The sequence below is a fragment of the Xyrauchen texanus genome, chromosome 21 (genome assembly GCF_025860055.1).
Source record: "Xyrauchen texanus isolate HMW12.3.18 chromosome 21, RBS_HiC_50CHRs, whole genome shotgun sequence".
In the NCBI taxonomy this organism is placed as follows: domain Eukaryota; kingdom Metazoa; phylum Chordata; class Actinopteri; order Cypriniformes; family Catostomidae; genus Xyrauchen; species Xyrauchen texanus.
This window is the reverse complement of record NC_068296.1, coordinates 37,762,410-37,781,531: the sequence shown is the minus strand read 5'-3', so window position 1 is coordinate 37,781,531 and position 19,122 is coordinate 37,762,410. Positions and strand designations below refer to the sequence as shown.

The following is a 19,122-nucleotide window of genomic DNA, read 5'->3' as shown; positions in this document are numbered from 1 at the left end:
CAGCACATGTGATTCATTCATATCTACAATGTGAGATGTTTCTCAACAGAAAGACCACTAGATGGCATTACATTACTGTCACAGACTGAACCTGTGTCCGTGTTAAACAAAGGGACTTCAAACACAAGCTGCTATGCAAATCTGACAGTATTATTGTGTTGTAGTGTATATATTTTATGGATAGCAATCGAAAATTATTTCAATGGCAGGCTTGTAAGCCAACATTGTGTTCAATCACATTACAGAGTTAACTAAAATTACTTAATATAAACAGATTAAACTATAGGCCTAATTTGGCCTACATTAAAGATCATAAGGTTTATATGTTGCGCTTCAATCTGACTGTAAAATATACAAATATTAATTTGTTCTTCTTTTATGAAATCATGTAAATGCAACCAGTCAGCGGTGACATGAGTGCCGTTATATATTGACAGTGCAGTGTTTGCAATGAGGTTTGAGTGTCCACTGGGACCGATACATAAATCAAAATGGCTACTGACCTGTTAATAGTTTGGACACAACTGTAATCCTAAAATCTTTTTTAAATGAAAGAATAACGATAGATAGATAGATAGATAGTTTAAACAATGGAGTGACTAATGAGGGGAAAAGCAGCCAACAAGTGTAAAACAACATGGAAACTTCCAGTAATATGCCAACTTAAAGCATGGCAATTATTTTATTTATTAAAGGAATATTCCGGGTTCAATACAAGTTAAGCTCAATCGACAGCATTTGTAGCATAATGTTGATATACCACAAAAATTATTTCTTTAAAAAAAAAGCTAAAATCAGTGTTAGAGAGAGGCACTTATAATGGAAGTGAATGGGGCCCGTTTTTGGAGGGTTTAAAAACAGAAATATTAAGCTTATAATTTTATAAAAGCACTTACATTAATTTTTCATGTATTATTTCAGCTGTAAAGTTGTTTAAATTGTAATATTTCAGTCGTTTTAGGGTTTGTTGACATCACATCGTAATGGTATCAAAGTTGTAAAATTGGACATAACTTCACACACCAAAGGTTAATAAGTGATTTTATCACTATAAAATCATGTTTACACATTGTTTACATCTTGTGGCTATATTTTTTAAATATTGAGTGTTTTAACGTTTACGTATTGACCTCATTCACTTCTATTGTAAGTGCCTCACTGGAATCTATATTGTCCTTTTTTAAAGAAAAGGAGGGGCAAGTCAAAATAACTTTTTGTGGTAGTCTATATTATACCGCAAATGTTGTGGGCTGAGCTTAACTTGGATTGACATTACAATCTTGAGAAATGATGTGAACAAAAGTGGGCCACATAAATCTAAATGTGCTCAAGCTAAGTGAGTGCCGCGGCAACGGTTCAGTAGTGGCAGAGCCATATGAGTAGTGGTTCACGCCAGTGCCGCGGGGCGGAAGTAACGTACGGCTTGGGGGCGGGGCGAGCCGTTGTTGGGACACATGACTGAGAGGCTGTCCTCCTGCATCTGTTTTGACAAGCAGACAGAACATGTATGAGCTTTGTCCATGCAGATCAACTTCTGTTTTGCGGTTTGTCATCGCTGTTTTGTTTTCTGCCAGTCTTTTCATATAAATCGTTTGTTGAACTAGTCTCTCTGGTTCACGAGACATTCAATGTTTTCTTTTTTATTCGGATAGTTTATGATCGAGAGCTCGAGAAGGGATTTTAGAGCAATGAGACACTTCTGTTTGGTCGAAATCAGACTCATCATAGCCACGTAACGTTTCTCCAGTCTGGAGATGATGTTTTGTTGTCTTGATAGAGTCTGATCTAGCTGTCCGTGGGGGGTCGGTGATGATTATCCAGAGGGTCTTATATGTGTCTCAAGTGGCATTACATTTGAGCTGATCAGTGGCACTGCTGCAATGAGGCTGGCATCGGACATCTATTGAGCTGGTGTTTTGATTGACTAGACTAGCATACAGCAGCGTATTTGATCTTACCACCTCAGATCATTAACATCCGAATGGCTGTGCGCCTGATCGATAGCTAGCCAATGTCTAAGGGACGAGTTTTAAAGTCTCAACAAAGACCCGAGGACGTAAGACGGAGCGCAGGCATCCTGGAAGGCATCACGTTGTCTGTGTCCAGCATGAAGCCCGACAGAGGTAAAACAAACCGAACAAACACATTTGACTTTATCAAAGAAAGAGTGTCTGGTTACATGAGTGTTTTTGATTGCCATAGTCCTCGAGCGGATGGTGGTTGTGACGTAACAGCGCTGCAGCGTGTGTTTTTGTCACATTGTTTAATGTATGTGCTTTACACAGTTTTCATACATTGCAACGTTCTTTTTTTTTTGCGCTGTGAATTTATTAGTTAGCAGCCATCATCGCTTTCTGGAGGAAACAAAGCGTCTTGGATCAGCTGTTTGTGTTTGTGTCCACACTAACATTCACACTGTTTTTAAATGCCCACTCTCATAAGTGCATGAGAAAACGTGCTCCACATTCAGTGTAATGCAGTTAAACATGACGACGTGGTGTTTACACACACACACACACACACACACACACACACACACACACACACACACACACACACACACACACACACACACACACTGTTGTGTCTATGTTTTGGAATGTGTTTATGTTTTGGTGGGGGTTGGGGTTGTTTTGGTCAGGTAAAGATTTGATTTTGCTGGGCCCGTGTTTGTTTTGTTTTGGTATTTATTTTTATTGTTGGTATGTGTTTGTTTAATTGGCTACATGTTTGTTTTTTGTTGGTAATTAGTTTGTTTTGGTCATTCTAAATATTTTTTTACTTGGTACACAGTTGTTTTGTTTAGGTACAGGCTTGTTTAGATTGGGCACAGATTTTATTATTATTATTATTTTATATGGTATAGATTTGTTTTGTTATACAGATTTGTTTTTTGTTTTGGTTTGGCTTTGTTTAGCTTGGGCACAGTTTTTTTTAGTATGGATTTGTTTTGGTCCGGTAAAGATGGTGGGTACACATTTGTTTTGTTTGGGTACAGATTTTTGTTGTTGGATATGGGTTTGTTTGTTTGTTGGGTACAGGTTTGTTTTTTACTGGGTATGGGTCTTTTTTTAGGTAAAAAAAATGTGCTGGGTGTGCGATTGTTTTGGGTACATTAATTTGTTGTGTATATGGCTTTGCTTGTTTGGGCACATGTTTGTTTTTGCTGGGTACAGGTTTTTTGTTTGAGTACAGGATTGGTTGCTTGGGAACAGTTTTTTTGTTGGTTATTTTTACTGATAAAATGTGTTTTCTGTTGGACACTTGTTTGTTTTGGTGAAGGTTTGTTTAGCTTGGGTATAGGTTTGTTTGTTTTGTTGGTAATATGGTTTTTATTGGGTACAGTTTTTTCTTGGTTAGGTGTAGGCTGGTTTTTGGTTTGGGTTTAAAACCAAAATATTTGATCAGAAATGTATTTCTGAAGATTTAATATACCAGATGTATTCAGTTAAACAGTTACATATACTGCTGAAACAGTGACTAGAGTTGATCTTGTTTTAAAGAGCAACCATTCGGTCTGGATTTGCATGACATTACCTGCCCTTTCCCTCCCCCATACAAACAATTGTGTCTCTCTTTCATCAGATACAAAGATAAGAAATGTATTGCGTGTTGTCCTCAAAGGGAACCCTCAACAATGTAATGTGAGTTGTAACAGCATATTTTAAGACGGCTACTGTTTCTCGATGATCTTGCATCTGCCAGACCATCTGTACATAACTGTTGTACTCTTGGTTCTCTAAGCTCACATGTTTGGACAGGATGGAGTTGTGTTTGCTTGTAATTTGGCTCCATGACTGGTTTGCCCCTACTGCTGAAGCCAAAGCTGTCAATTTACAAAAGCCAACAAACAACCTCGAACAGCCAATATGTTTTAGTTGCAACACAAATTTGTTACGAAAACAGACTTCAAAAACAGAATTATCTGTCTGCAATTATTTGGATTCAGTTGGATTTGTCTAAGTGAATTAAAGACCTCTGGTTTGTTCATGGAGTGAGAGTTGATTGCCATTAGAAGTCTGTTTTGGAGTAGATGACATCCCCTCCGTGCTGTTGTTATTTGGAACATACTGTTCCACTGATAGAAATAACAGGTTGTTCACTTCCAGAAGTCTTGATTTCTTCCCTCTTTACTAAAACTTTAAACAGTGCTCAACTCTTTCCATTATTTGGAGTGTTTCTTTTAAGAGTTTTTATTTCAAGGGTTATGTGGCAGTGTTTTTCTGTTGTGTTCATGTTGTGTTCTGGTCATTTTGACCTGAAGAGGATTTTCTTTTGCCTGAAAATGCGAGTTGATGTTGTCCTATTGGACTAAAACATACAGACTTTGGTCACACAGAGTATCACGACTTATCAGGGGTGGGGGTCGGGGGGTGTACATGTGCATGTTTGTGTGTGCGCATGAGCACAGGTCTGAGGTCTTTATGTTTGCAAGCACATATGTGAACATGTATATGATGTACATGCTCCTGAACACTGAACTTTTCTCTTATTTTTGATCTCCCCCATTCATTTTCAATGGCCGGTCATTTTTGACCGGGAACACCACAAGTGTGACTGTGCCATTTTGTACAAAATACAATTTTAATATAAACTTCCTGGTTAAACATTAAAGCACAATTGTGTGCTAAATAGTAAAGTTTTTTTTTTCTTCATATTTTATTTAATATTGCCAAAACTATCCACAAAAAATGCTTTTTCACTCAAAAACGAAGATGCATAAGCTCAGGTCAGTGAGGCCTACGATCAATAAGCTCCAAAAAGAAATGCACAACCTGTGCTTATTTAAAGAAAGCAAGTTGACAAAAAGATCTAATCAAATTTTTGGTGATAATATAACATAAGAGATTTCTAAGCAATTTTTAATAGGCCGGTCATTTTTGACAGGAAACACCAAATGAGGTAAAACATGTCAACACAACACAAGGGTTAAGCAGGAACTCTCTTGTTTCTGGCACTAGGGTGACACACAATAAACTCAGACATGTAGCAGTATCATGTGGCTTTCCTTGGACTAAAAATCAATTCGGCGGGAGCGGAATCCAATAAACATCTCTTGTTAGACATGGTAAACAAATACGCTTTTTCTTTGTTAAAAATTATTGATCCAGCTCAACTGTTTTGATTAGAGATGGATCACGATGGCCTAACACATATTTTTTACATTTGTTAGGACAACCCTTCGAGTGGTGTTCCATTCCCACAGTGCCCTTCTAGGGTGCAAAAATACAGTTAAGAAATATGCCTTAATATGTTTTATATAAAGTTCTTTGGTTGGGCTCTTTTCAGATGCAGCTTGGTACCATTTTTCAAATGTATTTTTTGCCCAAAATAATATTTTTGCTTATTTTTAAGATTCATGAATTTCAGTTTCATAACAAAAATTCCATCAAATTGAATTATGCTATGTTTAACAAAATTAAATGAATAAAATCGTTTTTACACATTTTATTTTATTAAAGTTCACCCAAAAATTTTTATTCTTTAATTATTTACTTACCCTCATGCCATACCAGATTTGTTGGACTTTCTTTTTTCTGCTGAACAGAATTTAGATTTTCAGATTTTTAGTAGAATATTTCAGCTCTGTTGGTCCTCACAATGCAAGTACATGGTGACCAGGTCCAAAAAGCACATAAAGGGAGTATAAAAGTAATCCATATGACTCCTGTGGTAAAATGAATATCTTCAGAAGCGATATGTGATAAGTGTGGCTGAGAAACGGATCAATATTTAAATCTCTACTTTCACTTTTACTTTCACATTCTTCTTTAGTTTTTGGCGATTCACATTCTTTGTGCATATCGCCACCTACTGGGCAGGGAGAAGAATTAATAGTATGCCACAAAAATGTTGTTAATTGTCACATCTAGAATTCAGATTCAAATACTTATGTTCTAGTGTCACCTCGAGATGGCTGTATTCTGTTTGATTCTGTTATGCTCCATTTAGCTTTTTTCGAACGCAACTACACGTGCAATGAAAACGGCCCTTTATCATTGTATATCAGGTCTATAAGGTTACATTTTAAATTACAAGTCGTACATTTAAAAAAACTAAATCAGCTTTTCTTCTAATGTTTACGTTTAGATATCACTCTCTGTGTTTACATGAATACCTCACCAAGATGGGCATTTTGGCAGAATTTTGAAATGTCTTTGTCCGTTTAGGCACAAGCATTTTCTGAGCACACGCGCATGTAAAGCGCGCCGCACACACACAAGCTGCCTGTCAGTCAAACAGCTCATCTGATCTTTTAAACCCAGACCATCTCCAAATAACTGAACCATTTTTACTAACCAGGTCTTCTTCAGCAGTGCGAGTCATTTTGTCTGTGTCTCCCTCCATATTGCAGGAGAACTTGTGAGAGTGTGGGGCGGGGCCAGGTTTTCGCACATACGGAGAGGGGGGCGGGGTTGCACAGGGAGTGTGAGATAGGAGAGAGGCAAACGCGGCATGGCTTTACGGAAGAAACAGGGTTGTGTAACGCAACATCAAACTATATCGATATAAACCGTATTGTCTCATCCTATATCTCATTTGAAAATATATCGAAATACCTTAAAAAGTCGATATCCCGCCCAGCCCTAATATCGGCCTACCTCTAGTGTCCAATTGAGGTCAGGTGATCCTGAAGCTTAGTCACAAATTTTGTCATAAGCAGAGTACGCAGAGATTGTCCTCATGTAGCCTAGTTTTTCTAGCTATGCGGAAAGTCTGCTTATATGCGCCTAGCGTTCACAAAGCAGTTGTAACGTGCATGCTTTGAAGTATACTTTGGCACGGGGAAAACCGAATTATACCCTTGCCTTTAGTGGATTTATCCTTCAGGCAATATCCTTGTCGGTACAAGGATATTTTGAAAATATGTAGTTTTGCATGTACCTAGTTTGATTTGACGGCACTTGGCTGAGAGAAAATGTTGGATATATGTCTTTATCGTTTTTAAAAACAAGCATTTAATGGCAACTCTTCGCATACCGCCCAAAGAATGACTCAGTCTTTTATGTGAAAGAAAACGTGATTGTCCATGATGTCATGAGATGAAACTCTTCTTGTAGATCCAGGAGTGCTGTGTTGTGCATTCCACGTGGAAACAGGTTCCACTGAGAGATGATGTCAAATCTCATCAGGGTTCTGGTATAACAAGATCAAGCAGGTCTGCAGGAGTCAGCTGAGAGAGTTTGGGATGTTGAACAGCTGTTTGTTATGACACTGTTTCACTTAAGCTGGGCGGTGCAGGGATGTGTGTAGCGTTTACACCCTATGCAAAGGGAAATGAGGTGTGTTAGTGGTTGCTAGTTTGAACATTGTTTGCTCTGGGTTTTGTCATCAATTCAGAGCTCATCACCAACCAGGTTTAAAAATCCTTCCTAAGAACATTCAGCATAGTTTGAAAAGCTTATTGGTGCAGTTTTTGGGTTTTGCTTAAAGCCAGTATGCAAATCTAGAGAAGTGAATCTCACGAAGTCTGTCAAGGACATGTGTCCAGATCACATTTCACCCATTTGCATAGTGACATTAATTTCAGAACAATTAAGCACATCTTCCACTCTCCACTCTAGTTCTCATTATCGTAATGCAGAGGTGTTTCTAGGATTTTTTTTTTTTTAAAGAGGGGCCACGAAAGGGCTGAAATATGCAAATAAGGGGCTGATTTTTATTTATAATAGACTGGGGAAAAAAAGAAAGAAAAAAAAGAAAGTGAAAATATTTAAAGGTGATATATGTAAGATTGACAACAAGCATTTGAAATGGGTACCGCAGTCCAAATTAAAAATATTAGAGAGTTGTCTGCCCCGCCCCAGACTTGATGCTCATGCGAGTTGCCAGAATCAGCCAACTCAGCATCCCGGTGGTGTCGATTGGTGAGTGGACAGTGGGCGGGATCACACAGGCTAAAACATAAAAGAAATTCCAGCCCGGAATGGAAACTTCAAAGTAGAATATACTGGCTGTAGCATTGTTATCGGAGAAACCAGTATTTCAACTTAGCATGTTTCCTAATTCTCTAATGACATTTTATAGTCATTTTATGGTTTAGAACAGTACAAATATTACATACTGCACCTTTCAGCAGTCATTATGGAATGTCATTTTAGTGCCTGTATATTTTACAGTTTACTACCATATTCATCATTAAATGATATTATGTTAATATACCAGCCTGCTAGGACAACAACAACAAACAAAATAATAAAATCAGCTTTGCTCTTCTAGATGTACTGTTAACTGGTATAGTAACACAGGTGGTAAAACAACAAGATGAAAACATGGAAGTTCATCAAGTGTGAGCCTTCGAGGAGCAATTGCAAATAAATATGTGTAGATGGTCCATAGTGTCACTCACATGAACACAAAACACCATTAGGGTAACACATGTGACACAAAAATAATACAACAAACATTAACTTCACAACATAAAATGTAACATAAAACACCCCAGTGTTCATAATTGATATAAACATGAACACAAAAAGAATATTCCAATAAAATGCAATCAAATGTGTTGGTTCAAAATTAATTTGAACAATAGTTAACCATAAAAGTACATGCATTGTTATGTAAAACATAATATTGATTTTCACAGTAAAGTACTTTTTACATCCATCCATCCATCTTCAACCACTTATCCGAAGTCGGGTCGTGGGGGCAGCTGCTCCAGCAGGGGGACCCAAATTAACCAGCTCTGACTGGGGGACCCCGAGGCGTTCCCAGGCCAGTGTGGAGATGTAATCTCTCCACCTAATCCTGGGTCTTCCCCGAGGCCTTCTCCCAGCTGGACGTGCCTGAAACACCTCCCTAGGGAGGCAGCCAGGGGGCATCCTTACCAGATGCCCAAACCACCTCAACTGACTCCTTTCGACGCAAAGGAGCAGCGGCTCTACTCCGAGCTCCTCACTCTTTGCCTTCCGGCTCAGCTCTCTTTTCTTGACAACGGTGCGATAGAGCGAGTGCAATACCGCCCCCGCTGCCCCGATTCTCCGGCCAACCTCCCGCTCCATTGTCCCCTCACTCGTGAACAAGACCCAGAGGTACTTGAACTCCTTCACTAGGGGCAATACCTCCTTCCCTACCTGGAGTACGCACTCCATCGGTTTCCTGCTGAGAACCATGGCCTCAGATTTAGAGACTTTTTAAATTTTTTATTTATTTTTTACAATATGTTACAGCAAAATGACATGTATTGACGTATTAAATAAAGTATAATTTTTAGTATAGGAAGGTGGAAATATCGGTTTTACAGATTAATCAGTGCTGATAGTTGCTTTTTTGGAATTATAGGTTATCTGCAAAAATCTATGCTGATAGTTTTATTTTTAAATTCCTCATCAATAAACCCCAGCTGGTGGGAAAAAATATAATTTTAAATAAAAAAAATTGTTATATATATATATATATATATAAGCCACATGATAAAATGCGTGGATTGACGGTCTCAGACGCAGAGGCAACTGAGATTCGTCCTCTGCCTCCCGGATTTAGGCGAGTCACTACGCCACCATGAGGACTTAAGTGCATTGGGAATTGGGCATTCCATATTGGGCGGAAAGAGGGGCGAAAATACAAAAATAATAATAAGTATAATTTGTTTAGGTCGCTGTGTCAAGTTAAATGTAGTTTAATACTTAAAGACCCCTAAATTCGGATTTGTGCTCCAAGTTGTGTGCTGAACGCAAGACTGCATCCTCGTGTTGTGCTGTCTGCTGAAGGATTGTTTTGTTCATCTGTTTGATCTGCGCGCTACCTATACAGCTGAAGTTTTGCTTACTGCCCCCTGGAGAAAACAGGTGGTACTACAAGCATGAATTTCTCAGGATTCTTCCTCATTACTGCCCAGGGACATGATTAATTGCGTAATTTTTTTAACACGTTATTTTTATATAATTAATCGCACTGAATTAATGTATTAAATCGACAGCCCTAATAAAAAAAAAAAATATATATATATATATATATATATATATATATATATATATATATATATATATGTATGTATGTGTGTGTGTGTGTGTGTGTCGATTTAACACAATTCAGTGAATACAAAACTCTTCATCTGGTATATTTTGGCTATAAAAAGATTATTTTAGGATATACAGAGCATTGTAATGGAGCCAAGTCTCTGGCATTTCAAAATAAGAGTCCCCCTGTGTTTCAGGCTTGTTTATAGTTAAAAGTTCTGTGCTACAAACAACATTTTTCTGGTTATTATTGTAATTTTGATTGTACAACAAACTGATTTTGAAATGTGATTTATTTTAAACTCTTGTAGCAATTTCTCTTCCCTTCATAGCAAGGGAAGACTAAGAATATTTTTTTTTTTGAAATTACAAATATTTTTCATGAAAAATGGATTCAAGATGCAATTCTTTACACTTTCTGTTCAAGCAATTTAAGAAAGATAAGCATTATTAAATGTGAAATTTTGTATTATTATGTGTTTCAGTTAAAATCCTGCAATTCCTATATATTTTTTAAATCAGCATAAAGGCAGTACAACGACTACCTTAAAATTTTTGGTTTTATTCATTATGGTAATAAGAACTGGGAGGGAAGTGGGTTTAATTGTCTTGAAAATAATGTAACGATGCAATGGGGGGTGAAAAATGACCCGGACAAGTTTTTGACAGATTTCATGAGAAATGGCACATTTCTGCCTGTCATTATTGTTTCTCTGAGCCATTGCCCTGTATAAAGGGTGATGATGCTATCCTCCACAGTACATGTCTATGAAGTGTGGAAAAAGTCGACTGACTTATGTAATCTGTCTCTCACATGACCATTTGCTCTTACAGCTGGAAGGCAGGCAGTACGATGACATCAGTTCCTGTGTAACTGTGATCTTTCATGACTGCCACTGTGACTTTGTGCTGGAAACAGAGCTGCAATCAGTTCACATCAATCTCATCACATGGTTAAGGCCAGGTTCAGGACAGGCGAAACTGTTCCTAGACCAGCCCATAGCTGCACGCACCGTAAATCCAGCATGAAGAGAGGGGGGCCATCTGGACCTGTAGCTTTTCTCTCTGTTGGTGTAATCACTCGCTGTGGGCGTTTCTATTATTGGTGCGTGTACGAGCTGTATACCTAACTCAACTCGATCACACCTGAGCACCTCCACTGTACTAATATCTCTAGATAGCAGAAATGTATCGGCAGTAGAGCTGCTATGCAAATTTGACTAGTGCCATCTTATTGCATTTTGCAATGGCATCATGTCTTGTGTTTTGCGTTTCATCATAATTACAAAGGTTTTTCGATGTAGGCTAGTCCTTTTCGAGGACCCAAGAAGCATCATGCACCTGCACTGCTTTTTAATTAGAGCTAGGTATTGATACAGACATCCCGATTCTATTCCAATTTGATTCCGATTAATTTGGATATATTTCTGTTATCATGTCTATTTTGCTTACACATAAAATACATTTTCAGCTAATGTTAATTATGCAGGGGACCTTCCAACTTGGTATGTTACGAAAATATAAATTTTACGCATTTTATTTTATCATTCGTTTTCATCATTTTGGTCATTCCATCATTCCATAAAAAAAAATATATTTCCTAAAAAATGCATAAATTCTGTTGCATTTATACATTTTGTTATATGCTCATTGTTTACATGCATAATTGGTACTGTTTGCAAGTATTTACATTGGTTTGTAGAACAAGCGCTAAAACAGTACTGTCATTAACAATAGCATTTTATTTATTTTTTGATCAACAGTTGACTTTAAAGAACAGAAAGGGAATAAAAAGCGGCATTATTCAATGACAAATGGAACGAGTCAAACCAAACTTTTACTCTCAACATGCAATGAAAGGAACTTCTTCATCGCAATACTACTCAATCACTGGTGAGGGAATCTGAAAATTTACCAGCCAGTGTTTAATAAGAGACATATTTAGTCACATTGTGCAAAATTTGGTCTTACATGTGAGTGATTTACTCGCATTAAAGAGGGTTTCACATTTAGTAAAAGATTGATCTTGCGATTTTAAGAATCAATATCAGGATTGTTCAAGTAAAACCATTGCTATGGTTAAAATAGCATGTTACCATACCAGTCGGTTTTACCGATTAATCGGTGCCAATAGTTGCTTTTTTTGGAGCTATAATTCTCGGTTAAATGTTATGGCAATAGTTTGTTTTGTTCCTCCTTGTTTCTTTGTGTTTTTTAAATTGTAGTGAGGGCATGCAAAGAAAAATGTGACTATTTTGAAATATCTCTCGTCAGCACATACATTGTGTCTCAAACTTCATATGTTGTGAATAATAATCATAATATATAGGCTATAAAAATCTGAATGAGTTAAATATTAAAAATAGAGAATTGTAATGGAGCTAAATCTACATTATTTCAATATAAGAGTCCCTGGTTTGTTTCAGGCTTCTTTAGTGTTAAAAGTCCCATGTTGTGATCGCCTGATTCATCTGTTATCTGCCTTTTCGACCATCTTAGTTAATAGTATCAGCAAAATCCACTATCGGTCGACCTCTAGTAAATATAATGTACACTGTGCACAGTCAACATGATCACATGGGAAGTTGACATGTAGCCTCTGAAAGTTAATATACCCTGAAATCAACCCCATACAGCCAAGCACCATCACCCATCACATATTTTTTCATCCATTCAACCAAGATCACCTTTTCCGAATGCACTACTATAAGCACGTTGCGCAAACAACCTCTAAGACATGGGTTCTAGTCTTGAGGGAACCAGTAGGAAGTAGTTGTGTTACATTTTGGCTCTAAAATTAAATTTTTACTTCACTGACGGTTTGGGTTAGGGACTAGGGTTAAAAACGTGTGCAATCCAATGACTGTATTGCATAAATTATTATCATTTACAATTAAAAACAACTTGCTATTGCTGACAATCTGTGGACATTTCTCCTGGAAACTGGAGCTCACACCTGCCTTTACGTTCAGCAACACTTCCAGCTTCAGCCACTGGGGGCAGTGATTTGAATTTCAGTAAGCACAGTCCTACTTCAGCAGCAAAACTTTTGACAGGAAGTAATATGATGTAATCAGAGATTGTTAATACTGAGATATCTCCGCATTTTTACCATGGGACAAGGCGTAACGGTCAACTAGCGTGTTACGACGATAAGTCACCGTTTGCGGATACAGTTCAAATGAAAGGGGAGAGCTGTAAACTGACACAGAAAAATCGTCCGTGACTTCTCTTATAAAACAGCAATTTTATCATTGTAATCTCCACACATGGTTCATTCCAAAAGGATTATTTAGAGTAAAACATGTTTAAGATTAGCAGACATGTGGTCACAAAAGCAGTTTTTACAGCACACTGAAGCATCTCCGCCACAGACATCCATTAAAAAAAAGGCCTTTTGTCTCCTCACCAGTATACCGCCCATAGAATGTCTATGAGACTGCTGATTTATGCTATCATATGCTAACCTTGTATGCTCCCCATACAAGGCTCTGATATAGTGTTTATCACTGCATACTGCTAAACTAGCATATCGAGGGCCTCAGAGCTAATGCATATGGACTCCAATTTTGGTTCATGAGGTCTTTTAGAGCTCTCAACCACAAAAACAAGGCAAACAAATCTGCATTGAAATGGAGTAGTATTTTGAAAAGCTGTGCAGATAATTGTTTTTTTGTAAATTTTCAGCTCAGTGATTGTGTTTTAGTAAACATCATTGGTTTGCGATAAGATATTCCACCGTTTGCTGTATCTCTGCTGCTCGTGTTTGAAATTAGTTAGCGTGAACAAGAACAGCGGAAGGGGGGTGGGGTGTAAAACTGTTAAAGCATACTAAGAGAAAGTCTGAGGTTATCTATGACACATCCTGAAATTCATCTGTGAGTTTAAAACATCTTTTTACATCCTTTCACGCTGTATTAGATAATAAGACACAAGATTTACTGAGAAGATATTAATTATGTCTCTAAGTGCAATGTCTTTTTGGACAACTAATGTAGCTGCAACTCCTGAGCCAAGCTTAATGAATTAAGACTTGAATTCGTCCCAGCTCTAGATACCTGAGTCAGTTTTTCCTCATGGGATGGGAATTCTAGGACACGTGTTCAGGTGCATATATAGGTTATCTTGACACAATGGCAAGGACTAATGCATGAAAAGGCAAGTTGTGTAACAGCCTGTTACATATCTGTTTTTCCACACTTGATATCTTTGACATGAATAGTGACCATATCAGTATACAGTACACAAGTGCTGTGTGTTATATTTCAAACGCTGTCTACAGCAACAATTGTTGATATGTATGATGTAAAAATCAGTACTTTCTATTTCAGATAAAAGTCTTTTATCTTGTAGGAGAAACCGTTAAGAGGAGGATTACAGTTTGATTGAAAATTCAATTGTTAGGCAAATTCACACTTTGTCCATTACACAAGTAATTTTCCCAAGAATTGTTTACAGACAGATTGTTTAAATTTTAACTTTAGACAATTAGACAATTAGCCAATTAGCTTCTGATAGGAGATGTACTGAATTGGATGTGTACCTGTGGATCTATTTTAAGGCCTACCTTCAAACTCACAGCCTCCTTGCTTGACATCATGGGAAAATCGCAAGAAATCAGCAAAGACATCAGAATTTTTTTTTTCAGACCTTCACAAGTCTGGTTCATCCTTGGAAGGAATTTCCAAATGCCTGAAGGTACCATGTTTATCTGTACAAACAATAGTACACAAGTATAAACACCATGGGACCTTGCAGCCATCATATTGCTCAGGAAGGAGATGGATTCTGTCTCCAAGAGATTAATGTATTTTTGTGCAAAAAGTGCAAATCAATCCTAGAACAACAGCAAAGGACCTTGTGAAGATGTTGGAAGAAACAGGTAGACAAGTATCTATATCCACAGTAAAATGAGTCCTATATAGACATAGCCTGAAAGGCTGCTCAGCAAGGAAGAAGCCACTGCTCCAGATCTGCATAAAAAAGCTAGACTACAGTTTGCAAGTGCACATGGGGACAAAGATCTTCTGGTCTAATGAAACAAAATTGTAACTATTTGGTTATAATGGCCATCATTATGTTTGGAGGAAAAAGGGTGAGGCTTGCAAGTCGGAAAACACAATCACAAACGTGATGCATGGGGGTGGCAGCATCATGTTGTGGGGGTGCTTTGCTGCAGGAGGGACTGGTGCACTTCACAAAATAGATGGCATCATGAGGAAGTAAAATTATGTGAATATATTGAAGCAAAATCTCAAGACATCAGCCAGGAAGTTAAATATCAGTCATAAATGGGTCTTCCAAATGGACAATGACCTCCAAAGTTGTGGCAAAATTGCTTAAGGACAACAAAGTAAAGTTATTGGAGTGGCCGTCACAAACCTCAATGACCTCAATCCAATAGAAAATTTGTGGGTAGAACTGAAAATGTTTGTACAAGCAAGGAGGCCAACAAACCTGATTCAGTTACACCAGTTCTGTCTGGAGGAATGGGCCAAAATTCCAGCAAATGATTGTGAGAAGGTTGTGGAAGGCTACCCAAAACATTTGACCCAAGTTAAACAATTTAAAGGCAATGCTACCAAATACTAACAAAGTGTGTGTAAACTTCTGACCCACTGGGAATGTGATGAAAGAAATAAAAGCTGAAATAAATAATTATCTCTACTATAATTCTGACATTTCACATTCTTAAAATAAAGTAGTGATCGTAACTGACAGGGAATGTTTTCTACGATTAAATGTCAGGAAGCCCAGGCGGCTGGGCTCCTCCGGCAGATGGCCGTGGCTGCTCCTTTCGGGTGGATGGTAGCGGCGAGAACTCCACTACGGCGCATCCCTCCACCTTCCCGGATTTCGGCACCAGTGTAAAGGGATTAATGGAAAGGAAGCGAGAACTGGCTTGACAATATAAATAATATTTTAATTATGAACAGAACCAAAAATGCCGTTCGGTCTGTACAGCATTCCTCCTACTCGGTTGTAAACAGTGCTGTGTTAGTCATGTTCTTTACTGTCAAGCCCAAAAAATGACATAAAAGAACCATTAAAACACAATTAAAGTATGCCATATGCCATTTTGAATCACAATAGGCAAGTGAAGGCAAGGCAAAGAAAAGTAAGCTGATACCTTACAACTAAATTGAACAAAAAAGAGATCTGAATCCTTTAGTCTAGATACAAGTTGAAAAGATTAAGCAAAAAAATTGCTACATTATCCAGTATACTAGTTAATATTGAAGTGTTTCTTAATAATCTATACATTTATATTGAAATAATGTGTTGTTAGAGGTTTGTGTTTCTTTCTATTAAAGAGGACTCTCAATTAGTTCCACACAATAATGGAAAGATATTCTAAACTGATTGTGCAAAAAAAACAATAACAATGGTATCTGATCGGTATTGGCCGATACTGAGATTTCCGATATCGGATCGGAAGAGAAAAAGTGGTACCGGTGCATCCCTAATTAATGCTGATTGTCTGTGCTTTTATGAGCTTCAAAACTCATATTACCATCCACTTGCATTATAAGGACCTACTGAGCTGAGAGATTTTTTTTATTTTTATTCTGTTGCAGAAAGAAGTCATATACAGTTGGGATGGCATGAGGGTGAGCAAATGATTACAGAATTGAAATTTTTGGGTGAACTATCCCTTTAACCTTTTCGCACATGAGTGTCTCCTGTACTGACGGAACCCCAGCGTGAATTCTTTAATGTGCGCTGTAATTAAAAATCTTACCTTACCCTTCACAGCAGATGCACTGAAGGACAGATTATATATGATCAAACATATAATGTGGTTTTTAGATGTTTATAGTGATTGATTATGATAGATAAGATGTTAATGCGCAGTGCGATATTGTTTACACTGCAATGCAGCATGGGATTCTGAGTTTGTGATAAAGCATAGAATTTTTAAAAACATAGCCCTTCCAATATTAGGGTTAGGGTTAGTGATGGATCACAAAGCAGCAGTATGGAGGTATCATTCAGGTGGTTTGATACTAGTTTGTGTTTTTGACACGTGTACAATAGTCCTTTGAGACCTCCTCTGTGGTTTAATATTAGATTAGTTCTTTACTATTTTATGGCCTGTTCTAGTTAACCTGAAGTCTCATTTAATGGTATAGTTCCCCCAAAAATTAAAAGTATTTGCTTGAAGAATATTCACTCTTCTGTTTTCCATAGGATGAAAATGAAACATAAAAGTAGGATATGCATCTTGTGCACTATATTCAAAGTGTTTTGTAGTCATATGATAGCTTTGTGTGAGAAACAGAACTAATTCCTCACTTATAAGTCACTTTGGAAAAAAGTGTCTGCTAAATTACTACATGTAAAAGTAATTATTTAATTGTACACTCTTAGAAATAAAAAGTTATTTGGGGTTCTATATAGAACACTAGGGTTCATTACACAGCTCCAAAGAACCCTATATACCAAAAAGGTTCTATTCCCAATTTTCTTTAAATAAAGATCTTTTTGGGCACAAATGGGTCCATAGGCTTAAAATTTCTCTATTTATGTTTTTTTGTGAATAGTTTTGCACACTCCATTTCCTTTACCCTTATATTTCATACTGCAGAATAAATACTACATTTACAATGCAATTCAGCTGTTTTGAGTTTGATTAGAAAAGGATACATGACAGTTGATCAGATGGTATGTCATTTCTACTACTACTACTACAGCAGTTATGATGCCAGGTTGAGAAATCTCAGTGAAGAACAGAAGTCTAGCCCGCTAACAAACCTGACAAATAAGATCTGAACTTTTGACACTTTAAGGTCTTGCAGAAGAAAAGGTTTTATATAGAACCCAAATTCTCACTTCATATCTGGAACCCCTAAAAGGTTCAGTACAGACCCTTTTTAAGGGTTCTATTAAAAGAACTCTAATGGGGCTTTTTCACTGCAAGGTACAACTCGACTCGACTCTGCTCGCTTTTTTGGGGGTTTTCCATTGTGGATGGTACCTGATACTTTTTTAGAACCACCTCTGTTGAGGTTCCAAGTGAGCCGATACTAAAAGTGGTGTCAAAATCAAGATCACTGATTGGTCAGGGAGAATCGTCACTACCAGCGTCACTGGATTTCACCAAACCGCTAGTTTTAAAGTTGGCAACAGCGATAACAGTATAATTTCTTCATGCGACTTTCGAATTGTGAAAAAAATGAATGGCTGTGTGCAAAACCACGCCATGGTCAATAAACAAGTTGCAGATGGTCCACTCGTTAGCAATAAGTGAAACGAAAAAGTCGCACACGGCTACCACCAAACCTACCAACAGTGTAGGGAAAAGTGAAGAACAAATTAAATAGTGACTACAGAACCATCAAGGAAAAGTACAAGTGGTTCGACCAATTGGACGCTATCTAGACCGGCAAGCAATTGAGAGGGAGAGTGCCCTGGACTGCTTCAATTTTATTTAGTTGACCAGCTACTGGAAGCTTGCTTCTAAAACAACCAGGCCAATTTAACTGTTACACTTTTGTAAAATCCCCATGCAACAACTGCTTTATGCAGCACAATTAGCTTGTAGCTAACAGCTAGCGGTCGTGTTATTTTTTTGGTCGGTTTATTTTGTGTTTAAGATGATGTCACGGCAGTAGAGGCGGCGCAACTATGACGATCAGCCTATAATCCCACCCACGCTGATGAGGCACTAAACTGCAGTGGAAATGCAAACTCAGAAAAGTAAAGCGAGTAGAGTTGAGGCGAGGCGAACCGTAACGTGCAGTGGAAAAGTGCCATAATAGGGTTCTTTGGGCCAGGTGAAAAGGTTTTAAATAGAACATTTTAGGGGTTACAAACATGGAATTGTAACATTTGCTTTTTTGTTTTCAGTTCAGTTTTTGTTTTATTATCAGAAGAATATTTAAGGGATATGTGAGTTATATAAATACTATAATCACTAGAAGAAAGTAAATGAACCATTTAAAACACATTTAAGCATCCTATTGCTATCAGAATCAGCATACACTTTTTGCATTTGCGGGTCAAATTTGATCCAGTGGAAACCAAGCTTGTAGTTATCAATAGGTTCTATTGTTTGGAACCCCAAAAAGGTTATATTTAAAACCTTTTCACCTGGCCCAAAGAAACCTATTAGAGTTAATTTAATAGAACCCTTAAAAAGGGTCTGTATGGAACCTTT

The 19,122-nt window shown here is 37.5% G+C and overlaps 1 protein-coding gene across 2 annotated transcripts in view; it reads left to right on the top strand.

Annotated features, from left to right (window-relative positions):
- The first annotated feature begins 1,465 nt into the window (after window positions 1-1,465).
- Window positions 1,466-19,122, top strand: part of LOC127661358 (protein FAM214A-like) — a 53,482-nt gene continuing 35,825 nt past the window's right edge. For both annotated transcript variants that reach the window (XM_052152007.1, XM_052152006.1), the window contains exon 1: window positions 1,466-2,123. In XM_052152007.1, the coding sequence (XP_052007967.1) occupies window positions 2,012-2,123 (112 nt within the window). In that variant the 5' untranslated portion in view covers window positions 1,466-2,011. The remainder of the gene's footprint in view (window positions 2,124-19,122) is intronic.